Genomic DNA, 25265 nt, shown 5'->3' on the forward strand with positions numbered 1-25265 from the left:
TTTATAGTCCTGTAGGTATCAATGATAAACTAAGATATGAAATCTATGATATCAAGGAACATACACATCTTAATTGTAGGATTTACCCAAGCGGTCATAGGTGCTTGCAGTTATCCAGTGATTGCACACCTGTCCGGCCAAAGTCTCTGCTGCTGTCAATTAGTGCAACTCCACTGACTTCCATGGAGTTTTGTCCATTTATATGGGCAGAAAATTTGATCGTTAGACTTCAGCTTGATGCTTCCCAAGACGCCTGAGGTATTTAGGTATCCTTAGGTGTGAGCTATTATATGCTACAAATGCAACAAAGCATTAGTGTCCAAACAGTGCTTTGCATTCAATATCAGCGTGAGAGTCAAGTGAGGTCTGCTCTTCTTGAAATTCGGGAGTTTTATGACACCTCCTGGAGTCTGTCTTTATTTGAATCTAGTATTTTTGACTTGCATAACTCAGATTAAACAATGTGGTGGTCTCTGTGTGTCAGAGAGAGTTTCCAACATTCTGCTGAAGCTTTGCACACAGAGAATGAAGCCCTTGTTGAGCCGAAGAGGCTGTCTACAACCAGAGCTTCGCTTATATTTTAACACCACACAGTTCACGCAGCTCTGAGGGATCTCCATGCTGTAAAACTGCTTGCATGAAATCCTAGCAGAACAACTTGAAAGGGGGCCGAGCTTTTCCAGTTTGGATGTCTGTTAACAAAAATAAGCCTGGCCTGATTTTCAGAGGCACTGAGCTGCAAGTGCTCAGGAACTCCCAAAAGCAGACAGCGTCCCCTTCGCCCGCACCATCTTCCCATTCTCCACCAGCATCCCTCTCTGTTATATCTCACACAACACAGGGATCCAGGATATCTTTCATTACAATCTCTTTTGTCACGGGCATGTCTGCCTCCCCAGCTGGAAGATGTGCACTCAGATTGCTGGCCATTAGGTCCTGTCTGATGAGACGTCAAGAGACAAGATGAGAAGTAGTACAAGCAAGATGTATGTCATCTTTTCCCTCCAAAATGCCCATCAAAAGTTCATCCTTCAAATTCCTGCTGCTGAGACCCGGCACTCTTCCAGAATTGCCGTGTCTCTTGTGAACCCACTGATCTTGGCAGCAGCGTCTTAGGCTGAAAGAGCTAGTCTTATAGCAAGCTAATTAAAAACTCGGTGAAATCCTAACTCTATTGAAGACAATGGGAGTTTTGCCATTGACTTCAGTGGGGTCAGGATTTCACCCTCTCTCCGTGTGTGGATCTGTCCAGATACACAGACACACAATGGCTGCCTTTAAAATGTCAGTATTTTCCAATGGTTATCACACAGGGGCATATGAGATCCCCCACTATTTCCATGATCAATTATAGGGAAATACTGTTGTCTTTTAATGGCAACTGCTTCCATCCCTTCCTTTGTTTATGCATATGAAATGGGGTCTATATCAACTCAGCTATAACTATGGAGACACGATCAGTGCTTCTTTAATACCATCTATAAGATACCATATTCTTTTAAAAATATTCCGCCTCCCTACATCAGATTCAGTTTTTGTATATCATGCATCTTGTGTCATTAAGCAACAGAGTGACCGGGTTCAGTGCTCATTCTAATTAGCCGCGTATGGTATCCCTGGAGCACAATGCCAAGTACTGGCATAATTTCCTCTTTTTATCATATTGCATGACCCAAAAGCAAACTTTCCAGCAAACTGTCTGGAAGAAAGAAAATGAGGCTGGCTGCCTCATTTCAAGTGGGGGCGGTGGGGGCTGGAGGGAATTAGGGCGATTACATTTTCATAGATATTCTGATGTAGAAATAAACAAATAACATACATTTGGGTCAGACACCTTGTTTTCGGTTGACCAATCATTCATCTGCTGCGTGCTGCCTTACTTCATTTCCATTAGGGAATCCAGTCAAGGGGATTTTAAATCCTAACTAATGCTGGCCGAGCTGAGCTTTGCCCATGAAACACGGGCTGTATGTGGGAGATTTAACTTGGAGAACCACCATAATGTCCATTTGTAAGGGTATCCGTGCAGAAGATCTAGGTCTAAGGACACAGGGCTGAACTAATCAGCATTTAACAAAGGGGAAATCCTCTTCTTCTTATCCTCCCCCTATCTGGATGAAATTAATAACTTTAAGAAGTGGAGAAGTACTCTTCCAGGTATCTCTCAGTTCAAGTAACCGCTGAGTTCAAGATTTGGAATGCTTGAAATCCTAGTTCCCATGAAGCTTTGTAGCATTTCTATGCCTCTTTGGAGCCTTCGTAAATGGTGTTTACATTTTTCTCTCTACCCAGTGCATTTATTTTTTAAGAAAACACAGTCGGACTGTAATTTACTTGTGAGTGTAAGAGCATGGGCAGAGTGCCCAGGAGACAGGACTTCATTTTTGTACATCTGCATATGGTGCAGCTCCCAAAAGACTGCGGCTTGGAGAAGTCACAGAAGAGGGTTTGTTCAGTCTGAGTGAAATTCTCTCTGGTGCAGATGGTCTATGCACCACTTAAAGTCTTTAATGCAGGGCCATAAGTGAGGCTTAAGTGGTTGAGTGAGGCTTGTGCTGGTTTTCTGCACCTGAGTAAATTTCACTCATTGTCCATAGCTGTTACACATGGTCTGGTTAGTGTGGACTGCATTTTGTCACCTGTTACCCTGGCCTCAGCTGGCCAGGAGACATATTAATTGTTCTTTATTCTGACTTTTCCCACGGTGCACTCTGACCATTGTCAAGATGCTACAGAGATTAATTAGTCAATGGACTCAATTCATCACCTAGGGTGGGCCAGTGGAAACCAGCACAGCCGAGGCTGCAGAGCCATTGCTGTGGTAAGTTTGCCTGGAGTAAGAGCATAGAGGTGCAAACCACTTGCAACCCCACTCTGCCAGGGGAACCAAACTGAGCTAGGCAGGCACAGAATCAGCACCTCTGACAAGTGAGCGCTGCTGGATTTTAATGCTGCCCTCCCTCAGGGTGAATCTCCTCTCTGATGCAGCCCCCCTGATAGCCGCGTGGGAATGCCAGCTGCCTCCTGCGCTCAGAGGTGTTCAATCTTCCCCAGTGTTTGTAAAGCAAATTGAAAATATGAAGTGCTGTGCTGTCTTGTATTTCTTTCATTAGATTGTGCAATACATACCCTGTGCCCTCGGTGCTTTCCACGGGGTAAAAGGCCCCTAGCAATTAAGGTCAATAAGAGAACTAAATACGCTTGTCATTTATTTTATTAGAGTGCCGTGTAATGAAAGGGAATCCTCCAACCACTCCAGGCAGCAAGTCGTCCCCAACCCCTCAGAAGAGCTCAGCAAAGAGTCCAGCCCCCATGCGCCGGAGCAAGTCTCCAGCCGATTCAGGTAACCATCAAGATGGTGAGTGATTGTTTTCCAGTGGATGAATATTGACTCCATCCACACAAGGAAACAAATGCCATGTATCTTTCGATACAGTGACCTCCGGCATTTCCTGTTATTTTTATTTATATGCATTGTGATAATGTCTAAAGATTCCAATTAAGATCAGGGCCCTGTTATGCTAGCCCCTGTACAAACACAGAGTAAGGTACAGCTCCTGTTCCAACAGCTTACCGTCTTGAATAAACAAGACAATGAAGGTGAGAGAAAGGGAATATTATTTATCCCCATTCTACAGATAAGGAACTGAGGCATAGAGAGATCCAATTTTGTCAGATTAGGTGTTTCTTTTCTCTTAGATGTACTTTAATTTAAAATAACCTCCTGTGCAATGTGAGTGTTAATAATTATGTAGTCTGAAAACATGCCTGTTTAATCTCTATTTAAGAAAACTAAGAACCTTGCCCATTGCAGAAGCTGGCCATAGACTCATTAAAATAATACAGAGGAACCTGTAAATACAGGTGCTGGAAGTAACTAAAATGGAAATCTTCATTTGCTACAGTAGCTTTTCATATTTCAGTAGTGTGGGATCTGCCTCTCTCCCTCCAGGATAGAAACTGGCAGGTTGTCTAGCAGCTGTTCATGTAGCATGCCTGTGATAGGTGTATATGTGCCTGATGCAATTTGAAGCCAAGCCTAAACATTACATCTCTGATAATGGATACTTGGTAGAATCATATTATAGGAACAGTGGGCCTAGGGTGTTAATATTAACCATCAGAATACTTCCTCCAGGAGATGCAGGGAATGGCTTCTAATTAAAGTGGCAGACCCCCCTCAGAAGCAGGTCCCAAGGTGCCTGCCCAGTCTAAATAGGGTTACCCAAAATGCCAATGGAGCACACAAAATCTTTTTACCCTCATAGAACACATGACCAGAATCATCATTTGTTCTCCCAGCCCCTTTATGCCTTGTAATTCAACGTGTGTGACTGGCCAAAAGAAAGCTAACCACTGCATTGCATTGGAAATATCTTAGGCTTTTTGGAAATAAAGCTTTTAATAATTAGTTTTTAATGATATTTTCCACAAGAAGCAGTTCATTAATTTTATTACAATGCTCTTAAAATACAGAAGAATACTAAGTTAAATTAATAGTGTCAAAATTGTATGGTTTAAAAATTGTTCTGTCTCTAAAAGGTATTTTATTCCTTATTTATATTCCTTTCCTTCATGATTCTAGCCATGTGCTTTTCTTAAAACCCATGCCCTTGCTACAATCCCAAACGCATACTATATTTGCGTAAGTGTATTGACAGCATGATCCAAAGCCTATCGTCAATGGACGAACTCTGACTTCACTGAGCTTTGGATCAGGCCCCGAATGCATTATGGGATATTACTTAAGCCTTCCTCTAAAGGATCAGGTATTAATCTCTTCCAGAAACAGAACTGTAGACTATATAGATAAACAGTCCAACATGATGTAGCACCTTCTATTGCTGATATCCTACTTGCTGAGCAACTCAGTATGAACAAAGTGGTGACTCATGGCTTTGCTGGTGGGTCACACAGGGAACATGCAAGAGTTTGTCTGCATTATATAAATCAGTAAGTAGGACATTTAGAACTGCTTATCATTTCTGGATATGGTAGTAAATGGTCTGGAGGTAAGACCAACAATGAAAGACAACTTTCAAGTAGATCCCTCTAATCCATCTTGACAGTGACCCTTTAACACTTTCATGGGTGTTCTCAATATGGAAAGAAATGGTTGCCTGTTCTGTTTCATAAGAAAAAAAAATCAGTTGCACCTTTTGGTGCTGTTACTGTAATCAGCAGATCCTTTGTTGTTTTGTCAGGATGGAGAGAAGAAGGAACAACCTTTTGCCTTCCTGTTCCATTGAGTTTGCTCTGGGTTTACAGTACTGATTAGGTCAGACTTTACATACACACTACATGAGAGAGAACACACTATTTCATAAACGATCAATAGGCTCAGCTGGATCTTGGTGGTACCAAATTACTAGAGACAAGTAAGATGAGCAAGAAAGTGATGCCGAATAAGGTCCTTATTAATAGAATATTTTGATCCATTTTCATACAGTTCTCAGATATTTTATCTGAGTAAAATGCAGAATGAATCTTTGCTTCATAGATTCATAGATACTAAGGTCAGAAGGGACCATTATGATCACCTAGTCTGACCTCCTGCACAACGCAGGCCACAGAATCTCACCCACCCACTCTTGCGAAAAACCTCTCACCTATGTCTGAGCAATTGAAGTCCTCAAATCGTGGTTTAAAGACTTCAAGGAGCAGAGAATCCTCCAGCTAGTGACCCGTGCCCCAGGCTACAGAGGAAGGCGAAAAACCTCCAGGGCCTCTTTCAATATGCCCTGGAGGAAAATTCCTTCCTGACCCAAAAAATGGTGATCAGCTAAACCCTGAGCATATGGGCAAGATTCACCAGCCAGATACTACAGAAAATTCTTTCCTGGGTAACTCAGATCCCACCCCATCTAACATCCCATCACAGGCCATTAGGCCTATTTACCATGAATATTTAATTACCAAAACCATGTTATCCCATCATACCATCGCCTCCATAAACTTATCAAGTTTAATCTTAAAGCCAGATAGATCTTTTGCCCCCACTGCTTCCCTTGGAAGGCTATTCCAAAACTTCACTCCTCTGATGGTTAGAAACCTTCATCTAATTTCAAGTCTAAACTTCCCAGTGACCAGTTTATATCCATTTGTACTTGTGTCCATATTGGTACTGGGCTTAAATAATTCCTCTCCCTCTCTGGTATTTATCCCTCTGATATATTTATAGAGAGCAATCATATCTCCCCTCAACCTTCTTTTAGTTAGGCTAAACAAGCCAAGCTCCTTGAGTCTCCTTTCATAAGACAAGTTTTCCATTCCTCCGATCATCCTAGTAGCCCTTCTCTGTACCTGTTCCAGTTTGAATTCGAGTAAGTTAATTTTTCTGCAGTTCATTAGACCTCCTATCCCTACTTGTAAAAGTTGTTTCCTTTCTCATTCTTTCCATTATTCACTTATTGGAAGTTGGAATTTCCCAGTGTCTATTCTATTCTGTTCTATTATATATAAGTTCTTATACCCATGCTCATCATCATAGTATCTAAGCACCAATATGATGCCCTCTGACATAGATATAGACCTTAATGCCCCCTGAGCTCTAGTCATTACATTGATATTATGGTGATGAGCATGGTAGAGGAACCTGTATAGAATAGAACATATTTCCTTGGGTTTATCATCTTTATTATGCAATTTCTCTGCAAGACCAGATGGGCAAACTACACTTTATTCATCATCAACAAAAATCAGAATGTACACAGCAGTGGATTTGCCTCTGGCCATCATTCAAGAGTGTTTACCTGAGCCCACACCCTCATACATACAGACAATGTAAATCTTAAGGCAAATTCTGCCTCCAGTACTGTGGCTCATTTGTCAGCAAGGAAACTAATGCTGTTTGCAGATATTGGACAAAAGGAATAGGTTGCTTATACAGTACTGGTAGAGAGAACTGCCTCAGCACAGCCTTCTTGTGCTGATGGTCCTGATGATGCAGCTTTGATAGCCTGAAAATGAAAACACTTGCCCTACTCTTGGGTCCTAGAAACACTTTTGATCTGTATGTGTTGACATATATAAAATATTTCCTACATTAAGGATTTGGAACCATTTGCTACACATGAAGCAGTGGTGGTACACTGGATAATTCATAGGTATGGGCGCCTGGAGACCTCGGTTCTATTCCTGTCTGTGCCAGTGACTTAGTTTGTGACCTTTGGCACATCACTTAACCTTTCCCCTTCTTTTGGGGATAGCGATACTTACGATCCTTGCACAGTGCTCTGTAATGCACAGATGAAAAACTGGTGGAAAGATTCACAGAAAAAGCTTTGAAATGGTTTTTATCTCTATATAACTGGAGAGCAGTCTAGACAAAAAAACTAAACTGGTCTCACAATCTCAGAAAAGTCCCAGCGCTGGAATGACTGTGTATGGCATCCTTCATGTTCAAAGTCATCTTCTCTGTCTGTTCCCGGGCCCACCATTTTTGTGCCTTCCTGCTGGGGTAGCTGGTTGATTTGGCCTGCAATCTCTAGCTCTCCCTCATTACCTTCCCCCAAACTCAAGGAGGGTCAACCAAGCTGAAGTTAAGTCCTTATTTGTCATTGACCTGAGACAACCCTGCAGTCTGTCCCATATTCACTATGGTCATGTATCCATTGATATGCAGTACATTGTCAGATTATGCAGGTGAATTGGGACCTACAGCATTCCTGGAGCACCACTGAACGCTGGGTGCATATTTGCTATTTCAGCTCCAGTCACTGAGGTTAGAACTGCTTGTGGATTGCTGCATGTTAATAGTTAAGAAAATATAAAAAGGCAGGTATGTAAGGCTGCCTCTGAGTAACCTAATTATAGCCACTGTCCGCTTGATATGACTGGGAATGTACTAATTATTCTGCTCTGCTTTGGGAGTTTTTATTATGGCAACCCTGGGAGAGTCTCACACAACTATGTACACAATCAGATCTCATGCCCCAAACCCCCAAATTAACAATGATAAAAAAAATCCTTCCATTGTCATTAAAAACAAGCATCAGGCCAAAGGGGCCTGTGCATGGAAGGGCCACAACACTGATCGTGGCAGTTTGCTGGTCTAGCTGGTCTTAGAAGTAGAACAGGAATTGCTAGCACGTTGTTGCTTTCTGCCGGAGGAAGTTTCTCTTCAGTCTCTTCTCTTCAGGAATGTCTTCTTCAGTCTAGACACACCCTGGATGCACTGTGAAAGACTCAGTTCCCTCCAAAATGAGGGCTCTATCTAGAGGCATCCAAATCTCACCTCCTCAAGGTACCCTCCAAAAATGAGTTAGCTAATCTGTAGGAAGAGGTCAAACTATTTTCTTGGCACACTCCTGCTCTGCCTTTATTTACCAGACGCATTCAATCTTGTTTTCCCATTAACTGTAAACAAAAGCTACCTGAGCTGTCTTGGTTCCTGGCCACTTCTTATTCATTGTAATGAGACTGTCTATTCGCATCAATGTTTTCAGCCGTTTGTAATATCTCTGAGATGTTCAATCTTTTACTTGTGTCGTCACTGATGCCAGGAACTAGAACTAACATTCATTACAATAAGGAATCGCCTCAAAATATTCAGTAGGTAACCAGCCATATTCCTTGTGAACCAAGCATTTCCTTTCCTTCTCCAGAAGACAAATATTGGATTGTCACAGAGGCACAGGGTTTCTGAGAAACAATAATCACATTCTACTGATGAGAGCAAGCTTTCTATCTCCTGGGGTGTCCCTTCTTTCCTCTCACTGATAGAGTTGTGGCAGGCCTGTACATTTAGCTTCTCAGTGCTGCCTATGTCATTTCTCTTTTGATACAGTGGCTATTCCCAACACTGAGTGGAGTGTTGCCATATGATGGGTCATTTCCTGAGTCTCAGATTGAACTTCCTTGTTGCTTTGACACTGATGGTTTCTCACATATTATCATGGCAATGTGAACTAATCCATTGAATGTCTCAAATTGTTAGCAGTTCAGAATGTACTTCCATAGAATCTTTTTGCTTGTCCTTGTTTCCTGGGAGCCCGATGGCGGCCCAACTTTTCACCACCATCATCCAACAGCCTCCCAGATTGCTGTCCCTAGGCATAGAGGGAGAGCAAGATTCATGGAGATGATAAGAGCAAGTAGGTCTGGGGTGGAGTCAAGTCTCTGTACCTTTGCTCCCAAAGCACCAACCAGTAGAACTAAACTGGTGCAGGGAGAGTTTCAGGGACTTGTAAATTGCACCTGAAAAGAGTCTGTAGCAGGTTACTTTCCCCCTGGAGTAAGGGGGAGCAGGAAGGGAATTATAATTCGGGACTTTACCTAAAGGTTCAGTCTAGCCCTCCTGTCAACGGTTCCTCCCCCACTCTGAACTCTAGGGTACAGATGTGGGGACCTGCATGAAAAACCTCCTAAGCTTATCTTTACCAGCTTAGGTCAAAACTTCCCCAAGGTACAAAATATTACACCTTGGACTGGCCGCTACCACCACCAAACTAATACTGGTTACTGGGGAAGAGCTGTTTGGACGCGTCCTTCCCCCCAAAATACTTCCCAAAACCTTGCACCCCACTTCCTGGACAAGGTTTGGTAAAAAGCCTCACCAATTTGCTTAGGTGACTACAGATCCAGACCCTTGGATCTTAAGAACAATGAACAATCCTCCCAACACTTGCACCCCCCTTTCCTGGGAAATGTTGGATAAAAAGCCTCACCAATTTGCATAGGTGACCACAGACCCAAACCCTTGGATCTGAGAACAATGAAAAAGCATTCAGTGTTTTACAAGAAGACTTTTAATAAAAAATAGAAGTAAATAGAAATAAAGAAATCCCCCCTGTAAAATCAGGATGGTAGATATCTTACAGGGTAATTAGATTCAAAACATAGAGAACCCCTCTAGGCAAAACCTTAAGTTACAAAAAAGATACACAGACAGAAATAGTTATTCTATTCAGCACAATTCTTTTCTCAGCCATTTAAAGAAATCATAATCTAACACATACCTAGCTAGATTACTTACTAAAAGTTCTAAGACTCCATTCCTGTTCTGTCCCCGGCCAAGACGACTACAGACAGACACAGACCCTTTGTTTCTCTCCCTCCTCCCAGCTTTTGAAAGTATCTTGTCTCCTCATTGGTCATTTTGGTCAGGTGCCAGCGAGGTTACCTTTAGCTTCTTAACCCTTTACAGGTGAGAGGAGCTTTCCCCTGGCCAGGAGGGATTTCAAAGGGGTTTACCCTTCCCTTTATATTTATGACAATTACTTTCCCCCTGGAGTAAGGGGGAGCAGGAAGGGAATTATAATTCGGGACTTTACCTAAAGGTTCAGTCTAGCCTTCCATAATTCAAAAATTCAGAAAGGCAGATTCTATCCATCTCACTCATCATGAGCAGTACCCTACTGCCAAGAGAAGGCCCATTGATTTCAATAGGACTATTCTCATAGTAAGATATTATCCAGGGTAAGGACAGCACAATCTGACCCAAAGGTAAGTTTCCTTAGAATTTCTCTTTCCTTTCCCTGTGCTATCTAGGTTGTAAGATATAAGTGGAATTAACAGATCTGGAACTCCAAATGCAGGGATCACAGGTGGCTAAACACCCAGGGCCTGATTGTGATCTCACGTACATCACTATAAACTAGTGGATCCCATTGTGCCTTATGAAATTCTTAGAGCGGTCTAAAGGGTCCATAAAAGGGGGATTAAACTGCCCCGGCAAAATAGAACCTGACAGACAGCTGTCATAGGAACTATATGCTGTTCTTGCTCCTGTCCCCTTGTTCAGGGAGCATGTTGAACGAAGGGTGGGTAAGAGGGGGCATGGCCCTAGAGCATTGCTTTCTAGTTATTACGTTCTGGCATAACAGCCCACACAAGGCTGTTACAGGCTGGTGCAATTTAGAGCAGCCCCCAAGGTAGTTCTACATTATGCCATTGGTCAGGCAGGCCCTGGCTATGGCAGGACTGGGGAGGCACAGAGGTGGCAGGAAAAGGAGAACGTGCAAGGTGGGCCAAATGATTTAAGTCAATGTAAAGCCAGCATAAGTAAGATCAAAATTGGGACAACAGATCTTTAACACCTGGAATAATTTAAAAACAAACAAAAATACAGAGATAAATCTTAGATAATGAGGTCAGGCGGAAAATGTTGTTTTTGTCATTTATCATTTGCATTTAATTATTTTGAAAAATGTATTTACTCTATCAGTAACATTTACTAAACTCCCAGAAATTCCTCCCCTACACCATCGGCATTAAACCTATACGATAACGCAGTTTTAGCAAGATATTTTAGGATCAGAACTACAGTGTATATGAAGCAAGAAGCAAAAAGCAAAAGAAAGACCAAGGACAGGGTAGGCCCTTTACTCAATGAACAATAGTAGACAACGTGGAAATGACAGAAGTATTTAATGACTTCTTTGTTTCAGTTTTCACCAAGTAGGTTGGCGGTGATTGGACATCTAACGTAGTGAATGCCAGTGAAAATGAGGTAGAATCATAGGCTAAAATAGGGTAAGAACAAGTTAAAAATTACTTAGACAAGTTAGATGTCTTCAAGTCACCATGGCCTGATGAAATGCATCCTAGCGTACTCAAGGAGCTGACTGAGGAGAAATCTGAGCCATTAGCGATTATCTTTGAAAAGTCATGGAAGACGGGAGAGATTCCAGAGGACTGGAAAAAGGCAAATATAGTGCCAATCTATAAAAAGGGAAATAAGGATTTAACTTCTGTACCTGGAAAGATAATGGACCAAATAATTAAGCAATCAATTTGCAAACATCTAGAAGATTTTAAGATGATAAGTAACAGTCAACATGGATTTGTCAAGAACAAATGGTGCCAAACCAACCTGATGGCTTTCTTTGACAGGGTAACAAGCCTTGTGGATGGGGGGGAATCAGTAGACATGCTATATCTTGACTTTAGCCAAGCTTTTGGTACTGTCTCGCACAACCTTCTCATAAACAAACTAGGGAAATGCAACCTGGAGGGAGCTACAATCAGGTGGGTGCAAAACTGATTAGAAAACCATTCCCAGAGAGTAGTTATCAGTGATTTACAGTCATGCTGGAAGGGCATAACTAGTGGGGTCCCTCAGGGATTGGTTCTGGGTCCTGTTCTGTTCAATATCTTCATCAATGATTTAGATGGCATAGAGAGTACACTTATAAAGTTTGTAAATGATACCAAGCTGGGAAGGCTTGCAAGTGCTTTGGAGGATAGGATGAAAATTCAAAATGATCTGGACAAACTGGAGAAATGGTCTGCAGTAAATAGGATGGAAGTCAATAAGGAAAAATGCAAAGTACTGCACTTGGGAAGGAACAATCAGTTGCACACATGAAAAATGGGAAATGACTGCCTAGGAAGGAGGACTGCGGAAAGGGATCTGGGGGTCATAGTGGAGCACAAGCTAAATATGAGTCAACAGTATAACACTGTTGGAAAAAAAGCGAACATCATTCTGGGATGTATTAGTAGGAGTGTTGGATGCAAGACACGAGAAGCAATTCTTCCACTCTACTCCATGCGGATTAGGCCTCAACTGGAGTATTGTGTCCAATTCTGGGCACCACATTTCAGAAAAGATGTGGGAAAACTGGAGAAAGTCCAGAGAAGAGCAACAAAAATGATTAAAGGTCTAGAAAACATGACCTATGAGGGAAGATTGAAAAAATTGGGTTTGTTTAGTCTGGAAAAGAGAAGACTGAGAGGGAACATGATAACTGATTTCAAGGACATAAAAGGTTGTTACAAGGAGGAGGGAGAAAAATTGTTCTTCTTAACCACTGAGGATAGGACAAGAAGCAATGGGCTTAAATTGCAGCAAGGGAGGTTTAGGTTGGACATTAGGAAAAACTTCCTAACTGTCAGGGTGGTTAAGTACTGCAGTAACTTGCCTAGGGAGGTTGTGGAATCTCCATCACCGGAGATTTTTAAGAGGAGGTTAGACAAACAGCTGTAAGGGATGGTCCAGATAATACTTAATCCTGCCATGAGTGCAGGGGACTGGACTAGATGATCTCCCGAAGTTCCTTCCAGTCCTATGATTCTATAAAATCAATGTTTTATTTTCAGGCTTGAAGAAATAATTCTTTCATGCCTTTTCACTCTTCTGGAGTTTTTGCCTTCGGTAGAATTCATATGTGTCAGATCAGGGTTCAGTTGTACAAATATTTGTTCTGTGACAGGGGAGTCTATGATTTTTCCAGCAAGAAATGATTAACATCAGCATGCCCTCAGTGACTCCCATGGGAGATCAGCAACGCATTGAGTTTAAATTTAAATATGACCTTTTCTAGCTACAGTATCTAGTGGCCTAAGATTGACTTTGGCTCAGGGAACCAATGATCAGATCAGTGAGGGACTGTTTCTGGACTTTAATTTCTTGCTTCTCTAATGGGATAGAGAGACAATTGCATTTCCACAAGGCAGCAACAATTAGCAGAACAGATAAAGAACATCAATCTGGCCTCACTGCAGACCTGACTCCCAAGGGTTTTAAATGAATGTGTTAAAAAGGCAGCAGATGTCTTTGGGATCATGCACAATATTGCTCAAACCAGCCTGCTATCTATTTCGACTTCCACTTAAACTCCAGCTAGCCATCAATCTACACTATATAGAGATATTAAATGCTAAAAGCTACGTTAAAAGAACATTAAGATTGTAAAGTCAAGCACTCAGAAGTCAGGAAATCTCTGATTTAAGGTTGCCCATGCAATGTTAATTCAGCCCCCTTTTGTGCATGTGTTATGATAATCTTTAATTACAGGATCACATACAAATTTTTCCATAGGACCCTGCCTCATTCAGTGTGAAAAATTGACAGTGGTCACTGAAAAGTAGCTATTTACTATTTTATTTTATCTGTATTGTTCAATGTTTTGTCCCAGGCCTTACTACTGCATACTGTACAAACCCTGCCCTGAATTCAGAATTATTAATTTCCTCATTGTCTTTTCTGTGGCACTCATCACTATAGTATCTGAGTGCTTCACAAATAATGAGTATTATCCCATTTTACAGATGGGGAAGTGAGGCACAAAGAGATTAATATCAGATTGATCATTAATTTTGGGCTTCTCCATTTGAAATGCCTCGGGCCAGATTTTTCAGAGTACTTAGCGTTATACAGCACTTTATGTTCAAAGCACAGCTCCCATTGACTTCACTTGCAGCTGTAAGTGCTCAGCACTTCTGCAAATCAGACCCCAAGGCCTCAAATCAGGCACCCAGAAAATGAGGAACACACAATTAGTGACCACCTGAGGAAAATTTGGTTTAAGTGATTCCCCCAGCTTCATACAGGAAATCAGTGACAGAGAAGATAGAATCCAGTTCAGCAGGGTAGCATTCAACTGCCTTAACAAGGAGACTGTCCTTTCTCTCCCTGCAGTCCCTGCCTCATTCACTGTCCACCTTCCATCTTCTGCAACAAATGGGGCAGGTGTCTTACAGACAATAGCCTCTTTCACTGCACAGCCCTTATTCATCCCTAGAGCACAGTCCATCCTGTGCACTGAATGAAAAAAGAATATGTAATCACATAGTTAAAGGCTGCATCATAACGAATACTTGCAAGGAGGCTGAATTAAGATTGCACAGGCATATCTACTATTTTACATATAAACAATAAAGGCTTAATTTGCATTCAACCATGCATTAATTCTGACAGTTGATTATAAAGTCTGGTTTTCCAGGAGCTATGCATATAGGTGCTGGGTGGTGCCGGTAGCCTGTGATAGACAGGTCATACTAGATGATCTCTTAAACTCTAAACTCTATGACTCTATACAGGGCCAGATGCCCAGCTAACATAAATCATCATAGCTGTATTGACTTCAAAAGAGCTATACCAGTTTGACCAGTTAGGACAGTGGTGGGCAACCTGCAGCCCATAGGCTGCACACGGCCCGTCAGGCTAATCCGCTGGCGGGCCGTGAGACAGTTTGTTTACATGGACCGTCCGCAGGCAGGGCCACCCGCAGCTCCCAGGGACCACAGTTCGCCGTTCCCAGCCAATGGGAGCTGTGGCAAGTGGCGCGGGCCGCAGAGATGTGCTGGCCGCCACTTCCCGCAGCTCCCATTGGCTGGGAACGGCAAACCACAGCCACTGGGAGCTGCAGGCAGCCGTGCCTGTAGATGGTCAATGTCAACAAACTGTCTCGCGGCCCATCAGCTGATTACCCTGACGGGCTGCGTGTGGCCCGCGGGCTGCAGGTTGCCCACCATTGAGTTAGGATCTGGCTCTAACACCTCACTATTTGGTTCCATTTGAGTTCAGAATACATTTTTTAAAGTATGATAATGAATGGGATTTTTACTACAAAGCAGAGAGAAAATCAGATCTATTTCCCAACTGTTTCTGCTACTGATAAACAGTACATGAATACCCCTATTGTGATACATCAATCTCATCAGATTGCTGACTAAATGTCCTTTTTTCACCAGTGCTCATCAAATATTAATAGCATTGCTATAGCACTTATGTCTTATTGTATTAGGGAATTTCTCTCCTCCCTTGCAGCAATTACATATTTTTGCTGCCCATTGATGCCTGAACATTAGCAATTCTACTAGTTCTCTGTTTACAAGGGGGAAAATGTTGATGCTGCAAAGAAATTTCATTTTCTTTCTTTGTGTGTGTTTCCTGTAAGGAGAGGTTGCGTTCTGTCTCAAGGTCAAAGATAACAGTACAAAAAGAGACAATTTAGAAGTTAGAGTTGGATTTCCAGATAACACTGAGTATGTTAGAGCTATTTTACCCACCGGCTTATATAAAAGAAAAGCCAAGGTCCCCTCTAAACAAACCTGTCGGAGATCTAAAATCTATTTGTCTGAATTGTCTTCAGTTTATATTTTATGTTGTATAGTTAATAAACTCAACTTGTATGCATCTGCTCTAAGTGCTAATCTGCTCAGCTTTCAAGGGTGAGGTAGAGTGAATGACCACGGCCAGTAGGCAATCTATCCTATTTTCCAATACAGATGACCAAAGTTTGTTTTTACTGCAGAATGGTTTGAAGTGAATTGTAAGGTCACTCCATTCTCTGCACACCAGTATTTTGACCATATTTTAATAGAAATCTCATTCCCAAATGCTACAAATTTGTAATGAAAAGAGAGGCTATTAATGGTGACCTGACCTCTCTACCTATCACCCCCCATAGTATCATTGAATACAGAGATGAAATGATACTGACAAATGTACATTACAAAAATAAAGGGCCAAAGTCAGAAGTGAGTCAGATAAATCTACACTGATGTGACATATACTTTCTTTGGTCCCCACAGAATGAGAGTTGCACCAGTTTAGACACTCTTGAACTCACATCCACATGTCAACATGTAACTTGCATTATCTCTAAATTTGATCCAAAGATATTAGCTAAAATTGGTATTAAAAAGCATCGTAGATGAAGTATAGATAGAGAAGATACCTGAAGCCATCTTAGAAATGAAAGCAACTGCCCAGAAGTTAGTGGGAGGTAAGGAGTGTCTCAGGGACTCAGAATAGGATTGCTTCATTGGAGAATAAATTACTCTAGCAGCTGACCAGAAATTCCAATGAATTTACAATTCTAGATCTCAAAACTGGGGTCAGGGGGTGGGGAAGTCATTGCGACTTTGCAGGAATGGAGCAGCAATGGGACTTCAAAGGCAGAATGTCAAGAAAGTTAGGAACCACAGAAGTAAAGAATTAGGCTGAAATGGGCCTAGGTGCACAAGTGGTGTGAGAGGAGGAAAAGGAGCCCTCCTCAAGCTTGCACCAACTCCAATCATTAAAGCAGCTCGTCAAAGCCTTTCACTGCTACATGCATATTGGATTGTTCCTGGCGCCTAATTTAATGCAGCCTAAATTTAATCAGCTCCACCTTTCACTCAATAGGGGAGGGATCTTTTCCAGTCTTTAGCTTTAATGGTGAACATGGGGAAGTAAATATCCCTATAAGGCTGTCTGTTGCAGATAGGTTCTCAGGATTTTATTTTTATTTTTAAAACACTATGATTATAAAGTGGTAATTGGGAAGGAAAAACATTCAGCAAATATTTTAATGGCAAAACATTCATTCTTCACACAGCAGTTACACAAAACACCTCATTACACTAATAATGTGAAATGAATGGAGGGAAACTATTGACAGAGGATGCTAATGAAAGTTGTGGTGGAAACACAGACCACTGTGGAGACAGCACCGGGATTGTTCCTCATATGGAAATATGAAGACGAGGCGCCAAATTCTGGCTGGCAATCGGAGAGAGGCATAATGGATTCTCAAACATGTGCCTATGGGTCAATCCTGCAAGGTGCTGAGCACACTGGCCCTAATCCAGCAAAACACATAAACACACAGGGACTTATCCTACACTACTGAAATCAATGCAAGCTTTGCCATCGACTTCAGTGAGTGCAGGATCAAGCCGATACTTAACTTTACATAGGTGCACATTCCCGCTGAAGTCAACGGCAGAACTTACATGCTTAAAGTTAAGTATATGCTCCAGTGTTTTGCTAGATGGGAGCCATAGGCTTCAAAGTAGTACTAATCAGAATGAGATCAGCCCTGCATATGGGTCTGGTAGTCTATTCCTACTGGGGCAAATCTTAAAGACTTCACTCAGTTTTCAGTCAGTCCTTATTCAGGTTCAGGAGGAGTAGGCTAGGAAGTGGTAAAAACCTGATGCCAGAACTCTGCATTCTGTCCAGGAGCAGAAATAACCATGAGGGTGACAGGTTATGTGAGTAAACATCATGAAATGATGACTGCCTAGGAAGGAGTACTGTAGAAAAGGATTGGGAGTGGGGGCTTACAGCGGATCTCAAACTAAATATGAGTCAACAGTGTAATGTTGTTTGGCGGGGTGGGGGGGAGGCAATCGTTCTGGGATGTATCCAAAGGAGAGTTGTAAGCAAGACACACGAAGTAATTCCTCCGTTCTATTCAGCACTGATGAAGCCTCTGCTGGAATACTATGTCCAGTTCTTGGCACTACACTGCGGGAAAGATGTGGACAAATTGGAGAAAGTCCAGAGAAAAGCAATAAAAATTACTAAAGGGTCTAGAAAACATGACATATAAGGAAAGATTGAAAAAATGGGGTTGTTTAGTCTGGAGAAGAGAAGATGGAGGGTGGGTGGGGACATGATAGCCTTCAAATATATAAAAGGTTGTTATAAAGAGGAGGGTGATAAATTGTTCTCCTTAATCATTGAGGACAGGACAAGAAGTAAAGGGCTCAAATTGCAGCAAAAGAGATTTAGGTTAGACATTAGGAAAAACTTCTCAACAGTAAGGGTAGTTAAGCACTGGAACAAATTACCTAGGGAGGTTGTGGAAACAGATTAGACAAATACCCTGTCAGGGATGGTCTAGATAATACTTAGTCCTGCCTCAGTGGAGGGGACTGGATTAGATGACCTATTGAGGACTCTTCCAGTCCTACATTTCTATGATTGTGAGGTCACTGCTTGTATATACGTATATATATTTAGGCCACGACCCCTATTTAGGCTGGCCCACCTATGCAACACTAACTTGTTATATAAAGTTAGTATTGCATAGGTGAGGCTCAGGCTATCTGTCCCTGCTCAGGCAAAACTCTAGATGACTTCATAGATGTAAGTACCACAGATATGGGGCCTAATTCTCATTTCTGCTAAGGCCCCTTCACATGGCTCTGAAGGTATAAAGAAGCCTTAAACTGGGTATAAATGTCATTTTCTCCCGCTTTAGGGTACTTCTATGCTACTTATCTAAACATTATTTTTCACTCCATTTTCTGATCTTTTAAATTTGATACACTACACACCCTGCCTGCCACTGTTCACAGTATTATGCCTTATAAATTTTATAGGCCTGATTTTCAGACAATTTAGGTGCTCGAATTTATGCTCAATTACATGCCTCATTTGCACATGGAGTTGCCGTGATTTCATGCACTAATCCCAAATACCTAATTTTTGCCATCCTGGCATGCATCTGCTCAGCGCAAATTAGGTACATACATTTGCACACTCAAATAAGAAGACAACGAGTCCTATCTTTGTACTTGTCTTTCCTTCTATGTAAAACTTCAAATTAATAAAAAAAAAATTGTTTGTTTTCTTGGCAGAGGAACATTCTGTTTAATATATGTATATGGAATGTTAGCAATGTTTAATGCCATTAAAGAAAGCAACAATCAAAACATTTGATTTTTTAGTTTTGGGGATTGTACTGGAGGAATAAGCATCATGGCTTGTTTTTTGATATGTCATTTTATGTAGACTTGAATGGGAAATCTTTATTTTAATGCTTATTTAAGTAACGCCTCCAGCCTACTCCTGCTTGGATTACTCAGAATTGAAGGACCCAGAAAGATAATATACTTAGACGTGGCCAGCTTGACTCTGAATTCCCTTCCACCAAAACCAATGGAGTTGCGCCATTAAAAGCCCTGTGAACAAGAACAGAATCAGGGTCTGTCTCTCTGGAATTGAAGCACAGCAGATAGAATCTAGCAAAAACATTACCAAATTCACATGAAGGAAACATGTCCTTATGAAATATTTACTGTGACACTTCATAATATTCAAAGTTATGCACTACTTTAAAGAACATTGGTGGCAGTAAGATTTTCGCTTTCCCTCATTTCATTTTTGTTCATGGTGTTTTGTTTGTTTTTTGCTGTAATTTGGTGTTTACTTTTATTTATTTATTTACCCTATACAGCCATAATAGCTGTCTTTGGCATAGACCGCAGCCGTTTCACTTTGATTAAAATCCAGTTGCTAATAGGCTGTATGAAGATAGCACAGACCAACCCTCTAACACTTTGTTCAGAGGTTAGGTTTAAATGAAGTTTACTTTTTTTAATGATTTATAAAAGTTGGGAAGATTTTTCTTTTCTTTAGTGGTTACGAAAACCCAGAAGGCCAGGTTATAGCTTCGACACACAGGCCTGTGTTGGGTGCAGAGTGAAGCTACCTTGCAGGGGAGCTACAGGAAATGTACTCTCACTACACCACCTTCAGGAGGGTACAGTATTCACTCCTCCATGCACTTGCCCGCTCCCCAGTCCTGAGCATTGGGCAAATGGATATAGCTATGTCTGTGCCCACATGGTGGCTGGCACTTCAAGGGTCCTTAGCACTGAGTGCAGCCCGTGGGCTCAAGAGACTAAGTTTTATATACATTTTAAGCTAATGTATGAGCTCATTGGATAATATTTAAAGTTAGCAATCTAGGCCATTATAGACTTTGATTTTCATTGATAACTCAAAGTAGTGCATAGTTTAAATGGTATTAAACTGCTTGAAAGTCTGGAAATCTTACAGTGGGTTTTTATAGTCGATTACTACATTGAATCAGTTTGGTAAACGTGGGATACTATTTATAAAGTAAAATATTGCCTCTCAGCTATGGCAATGCCCTGTATTTAGAACTGCTGAAACATTCAATCCGGTGAATAATTATTTTGTTCTTTTGATTTTTTTTTCCCCTGCCTGAATTATAGATGAAATAAACTGAAGCCTTGAGATGTTATCGGTCTGAATGTTTTCCATGTCCTGAAGTAGAGAAATAATCTGCTTCTTGCTTTTCTTTGTGAATCCATTGCTGACTTCTCTCTTGTTTTATGACAGCAAATGGAACATCAAGCAGTCAGCTGTCTACACCCAAATCCAAGCAGTCTCCAATCTCCACACCTACCAGTCCAGGGAGCCTCCGTAAGCACAAGGTATTACGTTTCTTATACCTTACTAAAACTGTTCCTAGCAACATATACCTAGACATAGAGACAAAATGGCTAAAACGAAGCCACGTTCTTTGGGTGGCATAACTTCATGGGTTACACCGTCAGAGAATCTGGCCCATTACCTAGAATCTTTTTGTTTTCAAAGACTAAAAATCCACTGTGAATACCTGTAAATGCACTTTGTAGGCTAATAAGACAGTATGTCAGCAGCACTGACTTTGGGGAGCTTTGTACTGAATGTAACACAAGTGTGGGCTTTTTCAGATGGTTATTTCCTCTGCAGCTGTTTTGAGCATTGGCCTTAGAAACGGCTTGTGCCTGTTTCCACATACAGTCAGTTTGGTACGTTCCCCTGAACAACAGGAACAGGACCAACAAATCAAGGATGGGTATATCCCCCTGAACCTCTGCTGCAAGGAATAAATGAACAGAAGGAAATGCAAGGCCCACAACTTTGGCTCTCACTGTCCATCAGACTAAAGGCCAGATTTTCAAAGCTATTTAGGCACCTAGTGGGAAGGTTAGGTGCTTTGTAAGCCCCACTAGATGCCCAGCTGCATCCTTGGATGCCTAAAAGGTTTTGAAACTCTGTCCCTAACGCACTGGCCTGAGGTCACACAAGAAATCCATGGGGGGAGCAGAGCCCAGGTCTTTCAGGGGTAGCTCCCTATCCAGCAGACCAGCCTCTTTCACTCTGCTGCATGCTGCAAAAAAAGAGAACTCTGATAGATGGGAGCAAAACCAAGGCAGCCAGTTCTCTGAGACTCCAGGAAACGGTCCCAGGCACTTGGGAAGGATGTCATGGTTGACTGCGCGCTGAGTGAAGAAGAGCTTCCTTTTATTTGTTTTAAACCTACTACCCATTAATTTCATTTGGTGGCCCTTAGTTCTTATATTATGGGAAGAAGTAAATAACTTTTCCTTATTCACTTTCTCCACACTACTCATGATTTTATATACCTCTATCATATCCCCCCTAGTCTCCTCTTTTCCAAGCTGAAAAGTCCTAGCCTCTTTAATCTCTCCTCATATGGGACCTGTTCCAAACCCCTAATCATTTTAGTTGCCCTTTTCTGAACCTTTTCTAATGCCAGTATATCTTTTTTCAGATGAGGGAACCACATCTGTATGCAGTATTCAAGATGTGGGCGTACCATGGATTTGTATAAGGGCAATAAGATATTCTCCGTCTTATTCTCTATCCCTTTTTTAATGATTCCTAACATCCCATTTGCTTTTTTGACGGCCGCTGCACACTGCATGGACGTCTTCAGAGAACTATCCACGATAACTCCAAGACTCCCTCATGCAGTAAACTGCATGGAACTCCATTTATAATCCCCAGACAGATGAAGGGGCTGAAACGACCTTTCTGTGACTTGAACCGATGGCTCTGGGGGGAGTAGTGGTATGATGGGCCATAGATCACTGATCCATGCCCTCTATTTTAGAAACAGAGAGAATGACCCCTGATATAGATCCCCACTGTGTATCAGAGAGGATAATTGTGCCCTTAAATTGTATCACTTTGAAATAGTTTCTGGTGTAGTGATGTGGACATTCTTCATATACAGTCATCACCGAGTAAACCTTTCTCTCTTGGAAAGCCTAAAGTGCTGGCAACTCTACACAATGAAAGAAATGTGCATGTCTAAGTAGTGAACCTAATATTGCCTTATAAGGAAATTTAAAAAATAATAACTTTAGGTCATGCTCTATTTTACAGGCTACGAATTACTGTGTAATTACATTCTGTGATAATTCCTTTCTGGTGCAATGACTGCTTTTCCCGGTAACATCCTCTCATTTACCACGTCATCAGAAGGGCAGCAGGGAGTTTTATTACATATCTGTGAACTTGTGCTGCTATCATCTATGACCACAGGTGGCTCTTTTGTTAAAGGGTCCCTCAGCACTCACCGTAACTGGTTCTGCTGCTCAGCCACTCTTTTGACTTCATCCAGTTTGTCTTTCCCATTGGCTTCTTCTGATCTCTTTTCTGGGCTATGCTACCCCACAAGCTTGGGTATCCTCTCTCCAAGGTATCCTCACTCAATATAAAACACATGCTCATTGTTAATTTCAGGGGTGAAATCCTAGACCCATTGAAGTCAATGGGAGTTTTGCCATTGACTTCAATAGGATCAGGATTTCATGCTAGATCTTCCTTTGAAATAAACAGTCCTCTTCATGACCTGACTCTTCCGCTCTCCAGTTGCAGGTGGTTTTCTTCATCTCTCTGATAGTCTCCAACTCTCAGAGAGCCCTACAAAAGAATTAGGCAGTTACTTGGTTAAATCGCTGCTGTGCGTTTTCTGAAATCAGAGGAATGTAAGGATTTTCCTACAAACTTTTTTATAGCAAACAGGTGCGTCTCTTAGTAAAGAACAACAATGATCGACATTCCTCATGCCTCCTTACTTCCTCATGGCTGAGGGCTAGTCTTACGCTTCAGTATGTAACAAGATCAACATGGTCGAGGTAGTCACTAGTAATGGATATAAGATTTTAATAGACCTTTGATGGCCTGGAGGGGTTAAGCCGGTGGAAATAAAGCACTTTGAGCTGAAGTTTGGATGTATTCGGGAGCACATTTCTTGAACAGATTTTGATTTTCAGGTCGGTGTGGTCCCGTCGCTAAAGGCTGTGAGCTAACCAATACAACAATGTCCTTTTTTTTAAAGTACAGACCCCACTCTACTTTTGGCACTCAAATGTAATTGAATAAACAAATGCCCCTGGCAGTCTGAGTCTCCATTATAGGGGGCTGAATTAAAACAAAGCCTTGGAATAATCATTAAGGCAATGAGATCTGAAAATCAACTTAGTTAGGATTTGACTAAGCCAATGAAAAGACTCCCATTGCTCAGTATGGGCCAGACTTGTGCAATCCTTACTCACTTTGAGTGGTGCATTATTCTTTGAGCAGTTCCTATCTGAGGATTAGGGTGGTTGACTGAGGATCAAGGTGAGTCATGGGATCAGAATCTGGCCTGTAGTAATTATGGGTCTGAATAAAAGTCCAGTGAAATCAATGGAAAGTCTCCTGTTAACTTCAGTTGCTTTGATGAACCACACAGCATGTAGGACCTGAAGGCCTGGCCCCTGTTTTGGGACAGTGGAGTCGTACCACCCAAGCAGGACTTCCCAGAGATCCCTACACACCTTAGGCATACATAATATCCAGTGAAGCTGGGGAAGCATGAGCTGGAGACTAGCTTCTGAAAATCTTGGCACTTTGCATATTTCAATCAGATCCTTAATGTTATTTTAACGTACATTGTTATGATGAAATTAACATGTTCAGAATGGACTTCTAGGGCATGATCCCAACCCCAGTGAAGTCAGTGAAAAGACTCCCACTGATATCAGTGGGCTTTGGATTAGGTCCTTAATTCCAAATTTTTATCCAGGCTGAGTCTGGTCTTTGAATTTGCGTACTCACTTTTTCACATGCAACTGACTGTGGCTGCCAAAGTGTGTGTGAATCAATTTAGTGCATGCAAAAGGGCATTTCCCTGTACATATAGGTGTTAGTACACACAAAACAAGTGCACAGTCTCTTCTGTTGGGACAGTCAGATGTGTGTGCAAAGTGCAAGGCATAGGCTTCAAAAGTAGCTCTTAGCAATTCCTATAGAATGCCTGATCTTTAATAGTGCTTTTGAGTACTTCCTCAGCCACATAATCCCTGTAGAAAAATCCTCTTGTTGGTGAAAGTAGCAGGGGTTAAGTAACAATCAGTCACTTGTTTCATGGGGGCAGCTCCTGGCCCACAGCCTGCACACACCAGTTGTTCATGTATTTTTCAAGTCTTTAAGACTTCCTTTTATACCTCAGTAATCAAGGATATGAAAATACTTTTCAAATAATGTAGGGGTTGGGGTTCCCCCCCGGCTTATAACTAAAATTATAAACTCATCTTGTTTAATGGTTTATTTATGTTTGTTGCCTGGTTGGCTCTGGACCATTTTAGTGAATTTCCATCTAAAATCTACAATTCACTGTGATTACTGAGGGCAGAGCTGATCAACAACAGGCTTCTCCACAGAATTAACCATGAATACCAACTGACCATGAATGTAACCTTTTAGTTTACTAGAACTTTCATGTGTCATTGTTTTGTTTCCAGGAGCTATTCTAGCACTTGATAAAGAAAAATAGCTTTATCTTTCCCCTTTATCTGTTCTCTTACAAAATTCCCCCATCCAACCATTGTTTTGAGGCTTGAGGTGTGTATAGAACCCCCCTGTCCCAAACAAATTCTTTGTGCTTTTTCTGTTTTGATAATAGCCCCTCCCAGTGCATAACACAGTATTCAGTAAGGAACAAGCAGAGTTTAGCCTTCTTTAATGATAGTTTGCATACATGGATCCATAGGAGACCTTTTAAGAGGTGGGACCAGATCGAAGCCTAAAATAGGAACTTTGGAGTTCAGAGCCAGAGCCAGAGCCAACTGTGGTAGCCTGGACTCATTTTTAAAGCCATCTAATTATTAATGTATAATTATGATGGGCTTGAAATAAAGAACATGTGTTAGAGCATATAATATCCCTCTCA

The 25265-nt window shown here is 41.6% G+C and overlaps 1 protein-coding gene across 5 annotated transcripts in view; it reads left to right on the plus strand.

Moving 5' to 3' along the window:
• Nucleotides 1–25265, plus strand: part of DCX (doublecortin) — a 195659-nt gene that overhangs the window by 155494 nt on the left and 14900 nt on the right. For 4 of the 5 annotated variants that reach the window (XM_073361173.2, XM_073361177.2, XM_073361174.2 and 1 more), the window contains 2 exons: nt 3221–3358; nt 20594–20688. In XM_073361173.2, the coding sequence (XP_073217274.1) occupies nt 3221–3358; nt 20594–20688 (233 nt within the window). The remainder of the gene's footprint in view (nt 1–3220; nt 3359–20593; nt 20689–25265) is intronic. The other variant, XM_073361180.2, reaches the window with a different exon arrangement.

This window comes from Lepidochelys kempii, chromosome 9 (assembly GCF_965140285.1).
Source record: "Lepidochelys kempii isolate rLepKem1 chromosome 9, rLepKem1.hap1, whole genome shotgun sequence".
In the NCBI taxonomy this organism is placed as follows: Eukaryota; Metazoa; Chordata; order Testudines; family Cheloniidae; genus Lepidochelys; species Lepidochelys kempii.